At 55.3% G+C, this 19,768-nt stretch overlaps 1 protein-coding gene across 2 annotated transcripts in view; it reads left to right on the top strand.

Annotated features, from left to right (window-relative positions):
- The window catches only part of NAV1 (neuron navigator 1), a 72,454-nt gene that overhangs the window by 13,856 nt on the left and 38,830 nt on the right, over positions 1-19,768 (top strand). For both annotated transcript variants that reach the window (XM_021527669.3, XM_077789045.2), the window contains exon 4: positions 1,135-1,848. In XM_021527669.3, the coding sequence (XP_021383344.2) occupies positions 1,135-1,848 (714 nt within the window). The remainder of the gene's footprint in view (positions 1-1,134; positions 1,849-19,768) is intronic.

Below are 19,768 nucleotides of genomic sequence, written 5' to 3' on the forward strand. Positions count from 1 at the left end.
CAACAGCCGCAGATTTGCCCTACACCCAGGCAACAGCCCTCTCCCGAGCCCCGAGTGACTTGGGGTGCAGCTTGTGCACCCATCCTGCCCCAGCAGCACCTCTTAGTGCAAATCACCCTTTTTTGGGCACCCTTTGCTGTCCCATCCAGGTGGAGTTATTTTGGGACTTTTCAGCACTACTACGGACTGAACCCGGGATCACCAGCCCGGGGGTGGGCTCGCACCACCTCCGGTCCTCCCGTCCTTATCTCGGCAGCAGTGATGGGGTCTAATGCAATATTTCCCGGCGGTTGCCATGGCAGCCCGCGTGAGGTCACCAAATAGACTTAATTCACCCCTCCCAAGGGACGGGTAATTAATGAAAAATGATGATAACCAGATCCCACTCCCCTTCTGTACTCCCCCGCCCTTAATTCCCTAGGACCAGTGGAGAGGCCCCGCTGGGTTTGGGGGCCGCATTGTCCCTCCCGAGATTCCTGGGGCTACCCTGGGCTCTTGCTGCACAATCTGGGGAGAAACAGGGATGTTTCGGTCCCCCCGGGAATGGGCGCGCAGTGTCTAGTGGCTGTGGGGTCCATGGCGGCGGGACAGGGGTGCTTCAACGCAGGGTGCTGGGGCGTGGGGCCCCCTCGGTGGCATCTTCCCCCTCCCACCCAGCACGCCCCTGCCTGCGAGGGGCCGCGGAGCGGGGCCGGGAGGCCGTGGTGGCGGGGCCACGGCCGGCTCCGTGCTCGCCGGTGTCACGCCTCGCCGCCGCGCTCCGCTGCGGGCACCGGCCCCGCTCCCGCCCGGCCCCTCCGCCCCTCAGGCTCCGCCGCGCGCGCCCCCGCGCGGCCCCGCCCCGCGGCGCGCGCCCCCGCGCCTCCCTGCCCTCCGCGGGCGCGCGCGCCGCGCCCCGCCCCCTGCCCGCGCCAGAGGAGGGCGGGCCCTTTTTGTTCGCCCCTGACATTCCGCTGGTTCGCAGTGTCCTGCCGGCGGCGGAGCGGCGAGGTGGGGCCGCGCCGCTCACCCCCCCTCTCCCCCCAGCCCAGCTGCACGCCCGCGCCATCCCCTCCCCGCTCCGCCCCGGCCGGTGGGACGGGCGCTGACGGCGCCTCTCCCTCTGTCTCGCCCGGTGTGTCCTCGGTGCCGCAGCAACAGCAGCAGCGCCTGGCGGGTTAAATGGTTGCAGCGCGGGGATGCTGGGGAGCAACCTCAAGAGCCTTCCCGACGTGGAGCTGGGCGAGGAGGAGCGCGGCTTTCGGCGGGGCCCCGACGGCAGCACCGTGATGCCGAAGCGGGCGAAGGCGGCGGCGGCGGCCGCGGGGCCGCGGGGCGCGGAGCTGCGCGTCTTCAAGGCGAGCAGCGCGGAGGGGCGGCTGCCGGCCGGCTCCAACCTGCGCAAGCAGAAGTCGCTCACCAACCTCGCCTTCCTCACGGACGCCGAGAAGAAGCGGCAGCTCTATGAGCCTCGCTGGAGCGACGACATGGCCAAGGCGGCAGCGCCGGGGGCGGCGGCGGCGGGGGGCGGCGGGCGCGGCGGCCCCCGCGGGCGGGACGCGCCCGCCATGTCGCGGAGCCTGTCCCGCTCCGAGCACTCGCTGCTGTCGCCGCGCCCCGCCGGCCCGGCCAAGCCGCCGCCCGCCGGGAAGCCGAGCCGCATCCCCCGCGGGCCCTACGCCGAGGTGAAGCCCCTCAGCAAGGCCCCCGAGGCGGGCGGCGGCGGCAAGTGCGACGACGAGTTGCTGGGCGGGAAGGCGCCGGCGGTGGCGGCGGGCAGCGAGGAGAAGCCGTACCTGAAGGTGGACCCCGAGCTGGTGGTGACGGTGCTGGGCGACCTGGAGCAGCTGCTCTTCAGCCAGATGCTGGGTGAGTGCAGCCGGCGCGACCGCCGGGCTCGACGTCGGGGTGGGAATGGCCAGAGGTGGCAGCTGGAGGCAGCTGGGCTCCTGACACTCCGTGAGGACCCGCTGGTGGCGGCCTCAGTGTCTCGAAGTGAACGGAGGCTGAGGGGAAAGGTGTCATCAGCCTCAGGGTCCCCAGTTACTTGGAACCACAGTATGGTTTGGGTTGGACATAGCTCATCCTGTTCCACTCCCTGCCATGGACAAGGACACCTTCCACTAGCCCTGGTTGTTCCCAGCCCTATCCAACCTGGCCTTGGCCACTGCCAGGGATGGAGTAGCCACAGCTCTGGGCAACTTGTGCCAGAGCCTTCCCACCACCGCAGGGAGAATTTCTTTCCAATATCCCATTTTACCCCTGCTCTCTGTCAATGGAAAGCCATTCCCCCTTGTCCTAAAGTCCTGCTCCAGCTCTCCTGGAGCCCCTTTGGGCACTGAAAAGGGCTTAAAGGTCTCCCCAGAGCTGTCTCCAGGCTGAATAGCCCCAGCTCTTCCAGCCTGGCTCGAGAGCAGAGGGGCTGCAGCCCTCTGCATCTCCAAGGCATGCTTGTGGGGAAGTACTGTCAGCTGCCTCTTGCCTTAGAGGAAAGGCAATTCCTCCTCACAAGGAGCAGTGGCAGGTGGTGGTGGAGCTTGTCCTCCCCCACGTGTCTTGTTGGCCATCCCTAGTCTCAACACCCACCACATGCGATGGGGCTGCACAGCTGGGTGCCACAGCTGCTCCCCCACCATCAGCGTGGCTCGCCCTGGGGGTGACCTTGGGAAGCTGCTGGTGGAGATGCTGTGCGAGGGGGTCAGGCTGCTGCTCCGTTTTGGGCAGATCCAGAGCTCCACTGATGTCTGGGTCTCTGGCAGAGGAGGGTCTCCAAGGATGCTGCTGCAGGGTTTGTGTGAGCTGATTCAGGCTGTGGCTGCCTGCGTTTGCTATCCATGTGGGTTTGGTCCCCGAGCTTGCTGTGTGCATTGTGTGCATAGTGGGTTTCCATGAGAACAACGAGCGCTGGCCCAGTGCTGGCTGTGCCCCAGACCTTGGAACCCACTGCCCCATCATGGGCCACAGTGTTGGGTCTCAGTACAGGTGAGCCCAGCCCTTGCCATTCTCTCGTGCTGCATACTGATCTCTAGGAACTGTGGCTGCCTCGGTAGCCCTCTGTTTCCCGCTGACACCCCTGCCTTCCTTGCATCCCACTTGGCAGTGCCTGGGGTCTCAGCTGGGCAATGACTTTGGGGTCTTATGGCTCTGAGGAGCTGTGTTTGGTCTGGCAAGCTGGCATGAGAAGGTGGCAAGGGAGCCTTGCACAGCCATCATGGTGCTCAAGCTGGCTGGCTGTAAAGCCCTGGTGCTTGTTCGTGGTGGGGGAGCAGCAGTACAGGCAGGACTGGTGTGTCCAGTCCCTTCAAGCTCCGTGCCTGGGACCTCTTTTTAGGGGGCCAGGAGCTTCTCTGGTGCTTGAGCTGGCTTGAGATGCCTTGTCCTTCCTGTGTGATGAAGAGAAAGGAGAGAGATTTGCTGCGGCTGGGGCCTGGGGGAGGTGATTTGGAGATGTGGAACGAGCTGGAGCGCATGCAGAAGCCAGGCACCTGGAAAGCCACACTCACTGAGTCCACTTCCCTGCGTACCCCTGGCTGCTTCAGGAGCCTTTGGGGTGTCACAGCCCCAGCTCCAGCTGGGCTCTGGCACAGCCAGCTGCCAACGTGTGCTGGCACACAGGCATGGAGCCTCCCAGGCCATTGCCCTTGGCCCCTGGCCGGGCCCAGCCCCGGGGCAGCAGCAGTGTCTTGGCAGGGTCTGCCCTGATGCTGGGCCATCCCAGGGCTCACAAGTGGAACGCCACAGAGTGAGCTGAAGGCTTGGGCAGGCAGACTGTGGGGATGAGCTGGTGGCATGCAGGAGGTCAGCCCGGCTGTGGGGGCTCAGGCTGCCCCGTGGTCCCACAGCTGGATTTACAGACATCCATCCTCAGGCCTAATGCTGTGGGAGCACCAGATGCCATGGGAGCAGGGCAGGATTGCAGGAGATTTGTCACTTACGGGACTAACAGACTGCCACTCACTGATTTTGGGATGCCTGGGGGAATCTCAGTGTCCCCCCATGATGCTCTGCTTTTAGGTGGTAGTTTCCTCAGCAAGAGAAATCCTTGCAGGTCTGGCCCACATGAGAGGGAGTGACTCCCAGTTTGTGGTATTCTGTAGTACCAGAGATCCAAGACAGGATCTTGTGCACACTCTGAGGAAGATCATGGTTGTGGAAGTGCCCCCAGCAACTGATCTGGCTTCTGGGTGTTGCCAAACCTTCACCTGCATCAGTCAGGGCTGACTTTGACCTTGGAGGTGTTGAACATCCCTTTGGACTGCATGTAGCATCTGAAGACTTGATCAGCTGGTCCATGAGGCCCAAACTCTGCCAGATCTGTCCTCTGTGTATTGCCAATAATTTTCCAAGACATACAGACTGGCAGGCCTCCTGCAGGGGGATCGAGGGCTGTGTCCAGAGTTGGATGGGGAAAGCATCTGGGGTGGTCAGAGCAGGAGCTTCACCCTGCTGAAATTTCCCTTCCCTTCCACGGGGTTGTACTTCCCACATTTGTGGGAGTTGAATCACACCTACTACCCAAGTCAGCCATGACCTGGCACATCCATGACAGCCTGCGTGGTGGGGATGCCACCAGGAGCCTGGGATGTGGAGAGGAAGGAGCTGTGTGACAGTGGTGCTGGCACAACCACAACTTGAGGTTGTGTAGACACGTGCTGATCCTCCAGACCCCTTTGTTTGCAACCCAGGCGCATGAAGTCTTCCCCAGTGGTGATGGTACCTTCCACAACATGGCTTCCCCAGGAAAAGGTAGTTCGTGTGGTGGAGATGGACCTAGAAGGAATGGGATCCCAGGAGAGCTGGATTCAGGAGAGTGGGCTTCACACCCTGCTAGGGTTGGTGAGGTTGCTCCAGGAGATGCTTAGGAGGGAGGGAAGGAAGGTCTCTGTTGTTTTCATCAGTTCCTTTGGCAAGTGAAGCCTGAGCCTGAGCTATTTGACATTATCTGCTGAATGACACCCTCTCCAGAGTGGCATGGAAAGAGCCACAAGCTTGGTTTGCGCTGGGAAGAGAGAGAGAGGAAATTGCAGGGACTTCCAGCCTCTGCAGATATTGTTGTCCTTGAACTGCTGAGCTGTGTTGAGAAGCCTGTGCAGCTTCTGAGCTCCTGGCACTACCAGCCACAGTGGCTTCCAGAGAGCTTGTGTGTCTTTAGTCTCCACACCTGAATTGTCATCTCTACCTCATGCTTCTCCTGCCAGAAGCATTCCCAAGCCTCTTGGCCAAAAATACAGTTTATTCAGTCATGGCCAAATGTTACCTCTCATTCGGTCACTGCTGCTGCCTCATCTTTTGATGCCACTGAAGCCTTTGTAGCTGAACCATGTTTAAAGAGCAGCCTGCGCAAGCCAGGAGAGGTCACCGGCATGCAGCAACCACATGTGCTTTGTAGAGGCTATTTCCATCATCCAAATTATACGTTTCACATCAACCAAAGACTGAGGCTTCTCATCAAAACTGCCTGGCAGCTGGGGCTGCTAATTGCGCCAGTGCCCAACCACAGGATGAAGGGGACAGAGGGCACATGGCCAGCATGGTGGAAGAGCTGGCTGTGCAGAGCTCACGCTGCTCATGTCTGCGTGTGATGGACAGGGCTGATCAGGTGCAAGGGCTTTTTTGTATGGGCTGTGCTTGTGGTGCCCAGTGCAATGGTTGCACTTACCTAGAGCTCCCCAGAGCACCTCTGAGATCCTGCAGCTGCTTTCTAGAGCCATTTCTTTGTCCATCTCTTGCTGGATGTGGTGCCTCTTAAGTGGCTGCTAATTCGCATCAACAAATAAGTGGTCAGTGTTGTGTGGGCCAGAACCCAGGTGGACACGTGTGAGATCTCAGTGGAGATGGTGTTCCCAGAAATGCTCTCTGCAGGAGTCTGCAGCCCTGCCAAACTCTTCAGTTGCAGCTGTAACCCATGTCAGTCCTGCAGCCCTCGAGTGGGCCATGCTGCCCTTCCCAGGTGGTCCAGCAGGGATGTCCTTGCTGGGTTGTATGTAGCCACAGGGAGTCAGTAGCCTCGTGGTGCCAACACACAGGGAGGGCAGAGCCCAGCTGTGCTCAGGCTGGTGCTGGGTGGGCAGTGGGTGCCAGCAGCCCCTCAGTGCTGGGGAGGAGAGCCAAGGGCTGGAATAGGCAGATGGGTTCTGTGACAGGTGGGAGCTGCAGGTTGTATCTGACTCTGGTTTAAAAAGTAAACCACAGTGCTGAAAAGACTGGCATCTGACATGTCCCATGCAAGGGCATTCCTAGTGGAGATGGGAACCAAATTACTTCTTTCTGATTGCCATCCTTGCTGGGAAACACATGGGGTGGGATCAGAGGAACACTTCTACCCCATGGCATTCCTCCCTATGCCCCATGTTGTTCCTACCGGTTTAATTAAGCACTAATGTGCCTGTGGCAGCACTGGGCAGCAGTAGCCAGGCTCCCTGGCAGGAGACCATGAGGAGGTCAGAGACCAAGTAGCTCTTCACAGTCATGAGAGCAGATTATTGCCTCGTAAAGTGCTGTGGCTGTCCTGATACCACTAATGATATTCCTCTCTTAAGGTCCCTCTGTGACAGCATCTGTGTGACGAGGTTATTGGGATGGGTATTTATTTCCTTTTGCCCACAGAGCTGGACTCCTGCTTTTGGGGTAATAGTGAGGAGAAAGGGGAGTGGTGCACAGTTGTATTGCTACTTCCAGCTCGCTCTCAGGAGCTCACAGCAAGTAGTAGATGTCTGCTTTCTCCAGCTGAGATGGCTGCAGCAACTGGATCTGGAAATGGGATCCAAAGGCCCCAGAGCTTCTACTGAAGCTGTTCGGGATGTGGTCTGTTCCCGGTGATTATGGCAGTGTGGAAAAAAAGGCTGAGAAAAAAATAAACCCAGATTTGTCTTTCAAAATTTCCTATGGAAAGGTAGCAGAGCAAACACTTGAAAACGAACATATTTGGGGATGCACTGCTGAAACAAAGTTCTCCCCAAAAAGCCCGAAAATCCCTGCTCAAATGGGGTTTTCACAGTGACTGCCTATATCTCACTCCCAAATCCAACATGTCTAAAAAGAAAATACGTGAATAGAAAATTATAGAAATTCTGGAAGTGCTATTTGGGATCTGCTGATGGGATATGACCACAGTGAGACCTGGGTGATGCCCCCTCAAGGCTTTACAGTCCCATGGATGTGACTGCTGAATGCTGCTGGGATGGACCAAGCTCACCCATGGCTCCTGCTGGTTCTGGTGCCTCATGATCAGCGTGCTTCCATGTGGGTGGCACTCAGAGAATCATTGGCAGTTCTGGGTCCTTCTAGAGAGCATCTTCCATATGCCTCAACTTTGTGTATTTGTCTTGTCATGCTGTGGCACGTATCTCTGTGGCCACAGCATTCCCTTGTCACAAGTCCTCCCACCATCAATTGCCCTGTTGTGCCCATTTAGGTCCCCAGCTCTTTGTCTTCCTGTGCAGCTTCTTGTGGTGCCAGAAGACAATGTTCCTGGTCCCTTCTACCTGCAGATCCCCTGCCCACTCTCACTTGAGTGTCTGAGGGCAGCCCTTGGCTGATGCTTGTGCCCATTGCAGAGGGTAGGATTTGTTCCAGCTCAGCGCAGAATTAGAGCCTGCACACCCTCTGAGGGGTGTAACCTGTGAGTGATGCCAGTGCCAGCCCATTTGCTATGGCCAGCATGTGACTCCTGGCTTCCCTGGCTCAGCTGCAGGCATGACAGGGCGCTCTGCTGTAGGGCTGCAGTCTTGGGATCAAGATTGCCTGGCTGTGTACTGTCAGGTGGACCCACGGGCACATCCTCTGAATCAGTCACTTGTCTGCTCCAGAGTGTCTTTTGTGGCACTGTGCTTGTGGCTTTTGGTCCCTGCACATACAGTCAGTGTCCTGGGGTAATGTGCACATGTGGTGCTTATTGTACTGGTGACCACAGTATCCTGGGCTTTGTGTGCGTGGTGTTCCTGATACCAGTGACAGTGGTGTCCTGGGCTGTTTCAGTGACAGCTGTGCAGTGAGCTCTGTGTGTGTGGTGTTCCTGGTACCGGTGACAGCAGTGTCCCAGGGCCATATGTGTGGCGTTCCTGGTGCTGGTGACAGTGGTGTCCTGGGCTCTGTGTGTGCAGTGTTCCTGGTACTGGTGGCAATGGTGAAGATGCTGAGCCTGGATCAACTCCCTGGGTGGAGTGGGGATGGCTCCATCCCTCTGTGGTGTTCGAGTCCTTGTCCTCTCCAGGCTTCGCACCGTGGCTGTGTCTCATGCAGAGCTGTGGGGACACAGGGATCAGATAATGGTGCCGTTCTGCCATATCCCCCACCCTGCAAAGTCACGTCTTCCTCCAGGCACACGAAGCAGCTCTCCCAGGGGAGCCAGGGAAGGGGTTGCCAGTTCTCCGGCTGGAAAGCAGTGAGCCTGGGAGGGTAGAGGATGTGTGAGGCTCACAGCTCAGCTGGGAGGCTCCATGTTGCCTCGTGGTGAGCTGGATGGGTAAAAGGGAGAGCATGGCTTGCCCACGCTGCTGCATTGCAGCTCGGAGCAGGGAGCTGAGCAGGAGGGGAGCTGGGAAGGCAGGGATGCTGCAGCCGTGAAGCTGGAAAGTCAGGGGATGCTGCATTGCAGAGCTGAGATTAGAAGCTGTGCAAATGGAGATGTGCTTGTGTCAGGGTGGGTGTGACACTGAGGAGTGGTGCCCAGTGCCCACCGATTTGCTGGTCCTTCTTCTAATCCAGTTCTTCCACATTTTGTTTCATGCCAGCATTTCTCTCATTCCTTGTGCTGGTATTTGTCTTGTTCAGTTGAGGGCATAATGTATTTTTTATTACTTCAGAAGGAGGACTGAGATTCGTCTCCTACTGAAGGACCTGCTGGAGTCCACATAGGAGAGCTGAGCAGAAGCTCAGCATGTTTGGGTAGGGCATTTTCCTTGCTCCTGGGAGCAGCCATGGATCAGGAAGGTGGCTCCAGAGCCTTGTGGCCCTGGCACAGCATGGCATGTGAGCTCCCTGGAGGGGAGACCTGAGCAGACCTTGGGCACACACGTGCTCCCATGCTGCCCAGTGAAATGCAGGTGTGTCCTGCAGCTGGACACATGCCTCCATCTCTGTGAACATACGAGCATGCCAGCGCATTGGGAGCACAGAATTTTCCACCTGGCGTAGGTATCAGTGATTCTTAATCACTCCACATTGCCCTGGTGTTGTGTCAGCCTTGTTGTGTCTCTACTTAGCCGTCCTGCTCATCCAGAGGTGGGCACTTTGCAGTCCTCCTCTGTACCTGTGAGGGTCTGACCTCAAGCATCCCCGTGAAATTGCAGAAAGGTTTTATGGCAAATCCAAAAATTAGTGTCTAAGATGTAAAGGTAGGGCTGCTTTGCCTTTCCCCTCTGGCTGGATCTTGCCCAGTGGGTAGGGAGGGGATGGTGAGCTGGCTAGGAGGGACCCAGGAGGTGCTTTTCAAAGGGGAACTGAAATGGAGGGTTTGTGCTGCACTCATGAAGCCGCGGTTCCCTGGGCAGGTTGTGAGCCTGACTCGCAGCCACAGGTGACGCACGGCAGGGCCGGGCTCTGTGCCAGCTTGTTGGCTCACCAGCCGGTCGGCTGGCTTTGGCTGTGGGATCACACTCTCTCGTGCTTGGTGAGCTGGAAGGACGGGATGAGATCCTTGTTGAAGCTGCTGGAGGTTCTGGTTGTTTTCATGTAACCCAGAAAAACGGACAGAGTTGTGCTGTGGGGTGTTGCAGCCTGTGCTATGTGAGCTGGAGGGGAAATTTTAGAACCATAGAATGGTTTGGGTTTAAACCATTAGAGGTCATCTTGCTCCAATCCCTGCCATGGGCCAGGACACCTTCCACTAGCCCAGGCTGCTCTAAGTCCCATCAAATGTCACCTTGAACATTTCCAGGGATGGGGCAGCCACAGCTTCTCTGGGCAACTTGTGAGAGGGCCTCATAACCCTCGCAGGGAAGAATTTCTTCCTAATCTCTAGTCCATCTCTAGTCTCCATTCAATATAAAACTGTTCCTGCTAACTGAAGCTTGGCAGATGGGTAGTACCATACCTATAGCATTGGAGAAATGTAAAACCACCTTTATTTCTCATGCCAGCCCTGCTGACTGCCAGCCTGCATGCTTGGTGTCTGAGGAGCTGCATGTCCCACCTCTGTTCATCTTATGCAGGGTTGTGTCATCAAGAGTGATAAAGCTGGCAGTGAGATCCTGCAACCAGATAAACTTTTTCAAGAGCACCCAGTTGTGGCCAAATCTAGCCGTTACTGGTTCTTTTGGGAGCCCAGACTGCCTGAAGCTTACACCTCTGCTTTGTCATGGGCCTCAAGCGTCCCTGGCACTGGCTCTGCCCTGGCCTGGCTCTTCCCAATTCCATGAGCTGGCTGGAAGCACATTTGGAGCTGTGGTGCAGGTACAACTCTGTTGCTGGCTATTTATAGCGTGTGAGCTTCCAGCATTGCTGTGCACTGAGAATAACTCACTGAGGAGACACTTCTCAAAATCACACATCCCTCGCCCATGCACAGTGTCATCGTCTCAGCTTCCCCCACATGTCAGCTTGGGGCCTGTCCTGGTCCTTTGCCAGCCTGGTTTGACACTAAAAGGGGTTTACCCAGGTGTTTCTTCTGGCCTGGAGATTCATCTGGTTAATAATGGCAGAGCTTTGTGGCACAGTCCTTGTCAGGACATCATCAGTTTTTACAGGGGTGTGGTGGGGAGCAGTTTGGGCTCTGTAAAACCCACTCAGAGAACAGCCCTTTCACAGCCCAGCATGTGAGATGCGGGCACTGGCAGGGAGGGATGTACACGGGGAGCGCAGGAACCTGCTCTTCGGGCTGGAACCTGTGATGATGAAACTCATCAGCTGAACGAACCCCTCGGGCTGGAAGTGTTAGGCGCTGCCGGGGTATTTCCAGTTCACTTTATCTCTGGCCTGGTGTTAAATTTCCAAGCTGATGCAAACAAGTGGAAGAACAGATAGTGGCTAATTCACATTGATCGCTGTGATGCTGGAGCTCCCCGAGGTGAGCTGAGGCTGGCAGAAAACGTGCTGTGCGCCGTTCGATGGGGCCAGCACGTCCCTCCCCGGCTGTTTCCCGGTGTGGTGCCGCAGGGGACACGTTGTCAGCCTCGTGGATGTTTGCTCCCACATCCCGAGGTTTCTCCCAGCTTTGGTGGTTCAGAGGCCTGGGGCAGCATTGTCTGTGGGTACAGAGTCATGGGCTAACCTGGCAGTGGTGAAATCAGGTAAGGCACGGTTTTTTTGGCAGGCTCCAAAGGTGGGGGCGCTGCTTTGTGGGAAGGGAGACGACAAAGCTCCCCTCATCTTTAAAAGCAGGAGCAAAGTCATTTGACAGATTCTGGCTGGAACCTGCGACTGTCCAGCTCTGCCAGGGCAGGACCAATGTGGAGCCAAGCGTGCTGAGGCCATCACTGGTGAAGGACTCCTGCCCACTCAGCTATGACCTTTCAGAGCCACCTTGCATTTAACCTCCAGAACTTCACTGCACCAAGGCAGTGACAAGGAGATGGCTCCAAACTCCCAACAGACAGTGCAGAAGCAGGGGAAATAATGACGTTCAGCTTCCTCCTGTCTCAGCAGGGAGGACAGACAGATGATGTCCTGCAAATTTCTGCTGCCATGAGCCCAGAGGAGCGTGTGCTGAATCCTGAGGAGCTGGAGTCGCGCTGCCTCCAAACTGTGCAGGGCTGGAGTTTCTGCAGACTAAAGGGTGGGAGTAAATTGAGTCTGGCTCTGTTGGTGCTTGGCATGGGGCTTTCTGTCCTGCTGGATCAGGGCAGGGCTGCTGGAGGGAAACAGCTGTGGGGAGTCAATGGGGACAGCCCCGGGGCTTTTCTCTGGGGTTCCCTCATCCACTGGGCATGGTGAAAGGTGGCTGCCCTGCACTCCTGCCTCTCTGACCCGAGATTCAATAAAAAATGTAACAAAACCCTTCCAGGGAATTGGAGTCACCCTGCACAGGCCGTGCATTGCACGTCAGGCTGGGCAATGAAGAGAGGACCTGGGGGCAGAGGTGCCAGTTGACTCCTGGTAGTGGTGGTTTCTCTCCCAAGTAACTAACATGTACGTAGACTAGTTAAAATCTGGGGTTAAAATCTGTCGTGGCCTGGAGAACAGTGTGATTGCTGACCAAGGGAAAGTACCAGCACTTGCCTGACTCCAGGCAGGCCTGAGTCTTCTCTGCCTCGGGCTTTACATAGCCTGGAGCTCACAGCTCATCAGTTTAAGGTCCTTTGGTAAATTCCATTTTGATGTCTCACCCAGGGTGGTGTGAGGCTGGATTTATCACTGTCTGGACCTCCTGTCTCCTACTGTCTGTGGTTGAATGCATCAAAATCTGCCTGTATCCTGTCCCTGTGGGAAAGGGAAGTGCCCAGGACCTACCCCAGGCCTCTTGCTCCTCAGCTCTGTGCCAGCAGTGCCATGGGCATGGCTGGGATGGGGCAGTGAGGGGCCCTGCCCTACATGGTCCCACACCTTTCTCCCCAGGGCTCTGCCCTGTGCCCAGCAGTGCCAGGGATTGCTGTAAGACCAAAGCTGGTGTCCTTCAATGCTCCAAGCTGAGTACAGCAGCCATTTGGGGGCTGATTCACCAGCAGACCGAGATCTTCCCTCCTTACAGGCTGGATCATCTGGAGGAGGGCAAACACTCCAGCAGCAGCACCTCCAGCCATCTCATTTCCATTTCCCTGAGCCCTTTTAGCTGTGCTTTTGTTGTGCTGTGCCAAACAGTGTCCCGGGACTGCAGAAGCACTAATATCCATCATCTGGCCACAGTCTGTAGAGCACTCAGAAATTTGGTGATATTTTCAGTGACGTTTTCCAAGTTGAGCTTATTGGCTCATGGGCATCTGCTCCCAGATGGAGAACATGTGGCTGATTCCTGTGAGGGGAGGGGAATGGCCTCACTCATAAAGCAACATGGGGAATGAGTGAGGGAATCTCATTTTGGAGCCTGTGAGATGCTTTCAGGACTGTGCAGAGTAGGGTCTGGAGGTTGGGCTTTTAAGCTGCTCCTCTGAAAGCACACTCTGCAGTGAGAAGTCACGCATCAGATATTATGGTGGGGAAAGTACAGTAACCTGGAGGTAGGATTTGATCTCAGCTCAGCTGCTGTTTGCACTACTGGGCACTTCCCACCCTGTTCACTTTCAAAAATGAACAGCAAGTAACTGGTGCAAACAGTCACTGTGCTAAAGTTAAAATGGGTGAAACTCTGGGGGTTCCTGCAAACCTCCCTGCATGGAACTGAGAAATGAGCATTGGCTAAATGTAATAGGACACGAACCCTGAGCTCCAAATCAAAAGTAAATTTACAAAGCAGCTTTTCCTGCCTCATTCTCAGGCGGAGCATGGTAATGCATTTGCAAGCCCAGCTGCTCTGTGCTGCAGCAGTGACCAGTAGGGCGAAGCTGTGCTCTCTACGCTCTGCTCCCCATTTGTCCATTGCTGCCTTCCGGGGGCAGAGGTGTGGGTTTATTTTGTGGCTGACATTCTCATTCCCTTTGTGGGAATAAAGCAAATTGTGTTTGGTTGACATTCTCTATAACTTCAAAGTCAAATAAAATCTGGGTTGCCAGCTTCTTTTTGTGTTTCAGGAGATGCCTGTTTTCCATCCCAAACCTTCCATGTTTTGCAGCTCAATAGCACATCCCAGACAATGGCTTTAGAAATCAGACGCCTGCATTTTGGACCCACAGTGCTGAGGCAATGCCAAGTGGTGCATGGGGTGCCAGAATTTGTGCACATGGGGAGAGAGAAGGAGGAGGACAAAAAACTTGCTCTGATGGGATGTTTCCACAGAGATCGTGGTAATGATCTTCCATTTCCATATAGCTTTTCATCTGCTGGCAGAGTGTGCTCACTCATAAGCTGATGTTACACACATCCTGTGTGGAGAATGCAGCAGCTGTCCTCAAAAACCATGTTATAAGAGGGAAACTCTGGAACAGCAGAACAGGATCTGCCTAGGATGAGAGTGATCCCTGAGACTGCAGGGATGCTCAGGGATGCAGGAAGGGATATTAGGAAGAAATTTGTTACTGTAAGTGTGGTCAGGCCTTGGCACAAGTTGCCCAGAGAAGCTGTGGCTGTGCGAGCCCTGGAAGTGTTCAGGGCCAGAGTGGATGGGGCTTCATGCAAGCTGGTCTGGTAGAAGGTGTTAGGTCGAGATGGACTTTAGAGTCCCTCCCAGTCCAAACTGTTCTGTGGTGATTCTGTGTCCCTGCATCACTGGGTACAGGAGTGACCTTGCTTCTGTGCAAACATCATCTTAGTCCTTCCCCAAATCAGCATCTCCTGTGGGATGTGCCTCACATCAGGCGGTTTCCAGCTCAGAACCGTGCCATGGCCAGACATGAGCTGGCACTTGTCTTTGTGGAGTAAGAGCCCTGTTGTGAGCTGGGAGCAGCAGTTGAGGTTTATGGTCAGGGCTGGAGCAGGCTGCATCCCACACTGACACCCAGGGTTATTTTCCTGCCTCATCCATCCCTTTTTCCCCTGGTTGACATGCTAGAGGAGCTGTTAGGCCATGGAGGATCACAGAACTTTGAGGAGGGTCAGCGAGACCGCATCCGCTACCAGAGCATGCAGGAGGTTGGTTAATATACAATATTCCCTTGTCCTTCCGAGTACCTCTTTCCAAGAGCAGAGAGGTGAGTCTGGAAGTTCTTCTCCCCTGTGCTGAGATAGGTTTGCAAAAGCTACAGTTTCTTCTGCCTTTTTTTTTTTTTTTTCCCCTACCCTCTTTTCCTGCCATGCATTTTTCCCTGGTCTGATGAATTTTTAAACAAAACATGGTGAGGAGAGAACAGGAGAGAGGGGAGAAAACCCAGGAGAGGACACGAGGAAAAAACTCTGTTTTCCAAATCAGAGTGATTGCAAGTCGAAGTGAAAATTTAGGTGTGTTTTTAATTTGAAAGTTCCAATTATTTTTAAGTCACTTTATTGACAGGAGAAAATACCTTTCCTAATACTCTTTTCAATAAACTCCAGTTTTACACGTAGAAGTAGTAGTAGTTGGTTGAAAAATACCATGGAATTATGGAAGTAAAAAGCAGCTGCTGTGCTCTGTAATTCCCCCTGGCTGTGCTGGGGGTCAGTGCTCCCTGGTGGTGGGGGGCTGAGGCTGGAGGAGTGGGTGAGATAGACTCCCCTGCGGATGCCTCTGGATGCTTGTCCACCTGTTCACAGGGGATTGTGGGGTTGATCACCTGCACATGGTCACTTTACACAGGGCAGAATGTGGACAGATGTAGTTCCTTGCCTGGTAAGCAAGATGTGGGACTTTGGGGGCAATGGGTCAGAATTTGGTCCAAATTGGAGTCTTCCAGATGAAGAGCTGACTGATTAGTCCTGGAGAAAGTGGAAGAAGGCAAGAGGGAACACAAGGATGAAGAGGAGAGGTGGAGGTAGGAGGGGAGGTTGGCTCACCAAGCTAAGCATCACCAGGGAGCCCATCAGGGCTGCTCCATAAGCCAAGCTCTGACCTGCGAAAGTCATCCGGAGAGTTTGAATTGCCAATGAAATTGTGAGATATTATGGACACCTTTTTATGCCATGCCTTGTCCCTCCAGAAATGTCCCTCCACCATGTCCCACTGATGCCAAGGCCAGGGCCCAGCACTGAGACCAGTCACTCTTGCTGCCTCCATCAGGCCGGGCTGGTTTCTCACAACTGTCACTTTGGCAGGTAGATTGAGTGTTGTTGGAAAACCAGCTGGTTGTTGGAAATCCACTGCTGTCACACTGTGCAGAGCAGAGAGGGCTCCTTGCAGGTCTCATTGTATTTCAGGCTGGAAAAGAAAAAGAAACATTTTGTGGTAATTTTTTCAATGACTTTCCAATTTTTTTTTTTTCTTGGTAAGCTGTCTGCAATCACTTACAGTGTTCCTGAAGGGATTAATTACTCACTGGAGCTCATTGTGTGTATTTCATATTCTGAACTGTTGGATGTGGTATGTGCCTTGGATCGAGCGAGGGGTCACATGGCATTTCTTTTTCCATCCTTTTTCCCTATTCTGTTCTATCTGTCAGGCTCCTGGTGTGAACGCTCCCCATTGCTGCTGCGGTGGGTGCTTGGTCAGCGCGCCGCACGTGATCTGATTTCCCTGCTCTGCGCTGCTTTTTCAAGGGAGTGTAGCCAGAATAAGACAAATTGCTTCCTTGTTTGAGTGACTTTTGGCTGATGCTTTCCCCCCAAGCTGTAGAGTTGGCTCGGCTTCTCTTGCAGCAGTTGTGGCTCTGGGCTGCACATCGTCAGTGCTTGGACAGGCCCCTGGAGCAAATTTGGGGAGAAGAGCTGAAAGCACATTGCAGAGCTGCTTCCCACGGCGAAGAGGGCTTGTGCTGTGCAGGCAGCCATTGCATGGAGCTGAGATATTCTTAGAGGAGATAAATCCCAGCTGCAGCGCTGCCAGGGACCCCTCTGTGCCATCCTTGAAGCGTGGCATTCCCAGGAGGGTCTGCCTGTGGGACAGTGCGTGCTGGCACTTTGACAGCTCAGGGAATGGCATTGTCTCGAGCTTGGCTGGGGATCCCAACTGTCCAAGTTGGAGCTGTAACTCCGTGTGGTCTCAGCATGCTTAAAGGGATCCTGCAGCCTGCAGGGGATGGGGCTTGTCTGTATGTGGGGTCCAGAGGTGAGTGGCTGCTCTCCCATTGTGCCCAGAGACTCATGGCTGCTGTCATCACATGTCACTCAGCCCTTGGTGTTGGCAGGTGCATAGTGAGGGCAGCCACAGGAGCTGCACAGTGGAAAGTCCAGAGGCTCCACTGAAATGCCTCTGATTGGCACTGATGCCTGTTTGGGAACATTTTCCACCCTGTTCATCCCAGGTACTGCCAGGCCCCCAGTAAAATATGGAGTTGTTGGTGGAACAGCAGCTCTTTGCATAGGATAGTAGAGTGTGTCAGCATCCTTTCACTCACTGTAATGCAGGTGGTGGAGGTAAAGCACACTTCCTCCATGCCAGCCCCTACCCCCTGGGGCACCTGGGTAAGGACCAAGTGGTGGCTCCCACAAAGCTGTCTGGTCCCCAGCATGCCCTTCCCTCCTGTGGCACAAATGGATTTCCTGGAGGAGATGGGACCTTCCTTCTCTGCAAATCACCTTTAGTGGGAAAAGCGCAACTCCTGCTCAAGAAAACCTTTCCCTGGTGGCGGGGACTCTCCAAGTGCACTTTGAGAGAGGGAGCAGGTCTGGAAGCAGTTGGAGGATGGTGTGGGCCGACACCAGGAGTGGGGAGCCATCAGTGCTAAGAATAGACAGTTTATCTGCATCCCTCCTCCTGTGAAGGATGCTCGAGGCACTGTGCAGCAATTAACACAAGTTTGTAATAACACTGCTGGTAGATTGGCAGGGCAGCCTTTGGAGCTGGTGTCGGATTTGGCTGAGTATGGATGCAGGAGACTGCTGCTGCTGAGCTTCCCAGCACACACCCAGCATGTCCCTGGCACAGGGATGTGAGGCAGTGTTGTGGGGCAGTGGGGTGCTGGGTGTGGAGCCCCAGGATGGGGAGAGATGTGGGGCTGGTGCTGCTCCTGGCTCCAGTGGGTTAGGTACCTTTCCCAGGGAAGTTTGGAGGAGCAGGTAACAAGGTCAGCAGAGGTAATGGCAATGTTGGTGGGGAGGGGAGCAAGCTGAGGGCTGTAGCAGAGCATGATGCTCTGTACCCCCTGACTGCAGTGAGGGTAGCCCTGGGGAGCTGGCACAGCGGGCAGAGGAGATATTCTGCACTGATCAGAATCACCCCATGCTCTCCACTGAGTTAGCAGGATTCATCATCCCACTTCTGGCGGGAGACCTGGGGAATGCAGGAGGTCATTGTGTTGCTGTAAGAGCTATGGCATCCTCTTCAAGCAATCCTTCTGCCATTCACCATGCACAGTTCCATCTTTGGGAGGGTATAGGGGGTTTGCTTTGGGGTGAACATCACCTGGGCAGCTCATGCTGCAGACTGAAGGGACCCCAAAATCTGTGATATGCGTGTTGGTCTTCGGCCCTGCCTGGGCTGCTATTGCAGATGCTGCCATGATTTTCAGGGTGAACCTTGCCCAGTGCCTGGTATGACCAGCAGCCCTGGGCACCCCAGCAGTGCTCACCCACCCTGCTGCCAGGTGCAGGGAGAGCCCAAGCCTTGCGGGATCCTGGTGATCATATGTGTAGCAGACTTGTTTCCGGCTCCCTGCAGGCTGCTGCTTCTGGTGCCAGAGTGAATTTGGCACCTGGCCCTCCTGCGAGGCTGGGGAGGGGGAGAAGAAAGGCCAAGCCCTCCTCGCCACAGGCAGGAGATTCAATTCTCCCTGGGTGTGCACAAAGACCGTTTATCTCCGGAGCAAAGCCCTGGTAACCACGGGGCAGAGCGGGGCAGAGCGTGAAGGGCTGATTAGGGGCTGTTGGAGGAGGGGTGCTGGGGTCGCGTGCAGGCACTTCCCCTCCCATTTCCAGGGCTTTCCATGCTAATGGCTCCTATTCTCCTCCGTTGTTAGGACGTCACTCACACGCAGCTCCAACGACATCTGTCAAAACACGTCTCCCTCTGTCCTTGGCGCTCCCAGTGAAGAGAGATCCGTTGGCCCCATAATGAGCCTAACATCAATTAATCATCAGCCTTAAAAATTAGCATCGTAGCAGTACATGTTGGAGGAAAACGATTCCCCAGATGGAAGCAAAAATAGCCTGTGTTATCTCCCTCCTCCCGCGGGATGTGGTAACAATAGATCTACTAACAAGCCTGGAACTCGTTAGCTGGGTTTGCCTCCGACGTGCTCTGCCTCCTGCCCAGTCTCTTCTCTCCATGGGCTATTGAGGGACCCTCTTGTGCAAGGGCTGATGACCTACCCTGGGGTCTGGCCCTGCTGTCAGCTGGACCCTCATGGTGCACATCCCCCAGGCTTTGCAGAGAGCCCAGGGTGTGTTTGCAATCCTGAGCCTCTTCCTGAAGCTGTGTTTGGAGGGGAGCAGCTGTTCCAGGATCTCCCTCTTCTGGAGTGAAGGATGCTCCTCCCTGGGTGGTGTTGCTGGGCTGAGATGGGGGTTCAGCCAGTGCCTCGAGGACATGTCCCACTCAGGGAGAGCTGTCCCTTGTCCCTCTCCAGAGTGAGAGCTCTGAGGACTGCTGGTGCTCACAGCTTGGTGAGTGCCAGCTCCGATATTCAGGAGCTCGGCAGTGGGCTGGAGGTTTCCAGAGACGCTCTGTCTGGGGAATGACTGGGGCACCTTCTCTGGAGGCTCACAATGAGCTGCTCTTTGTGCCTGTGCCATGCTGGGATTTTCCATGCTCGGAGCTGCTCTTCCTTGCATCCAGGAGAGCTGTAACCCCAGAGAGCAGCTCTGCCACCTGTGGCCGTTTGCCACTCTGATTGCCCACCCCAGGTTCTTGGGAGATGAAGAGCCCCCATCACCAGCTGTGTTTTGGGTGCATTTGAGTGTGCCTGATGTTTCAGTGTGGAGCAGCTCTACCGGCTGCCAGGGAAGCTGAGGAAGACATTTTACATTCCTGCTGGAGACACATGAGGACTCTTTGGCTGATCTGGTGATGGACAGACAGACCAAGTGTCTACCAGAGCCCAGCTGAGGCTGGGGGGAATTATGTTTGCAACGCATTGCTCTGCACAAAGCTCTCAGTCACAAGGCAAGGGGGACAAAAGGCTCCCTGTTTGCTCTGTCCCAGTGGGTGCAATTCCAACAGTTAAAAAGCAAATGTGAGTTGTTTGTGTCTGTGAATATAAAGCTTCCCCAAGCATGGCTGTATTCTGCCTGGGAATGGGAAATTTGGCTCTGCTAA

Source organism: Lonchura striata, chromosome 26 (genome assembly GCF_050655825.1).
Source record: "Lonchura striata isolate lonStrDom1 chromosome 26, ASM5065582v1, whole genome shotgun sequence".
Classification (NCBI taxonomy): Eukaryota; Metazoa; Chordata; class Aves; order Passeriformes; family Estrildidae; genus Lonchura; species Lonchura striata.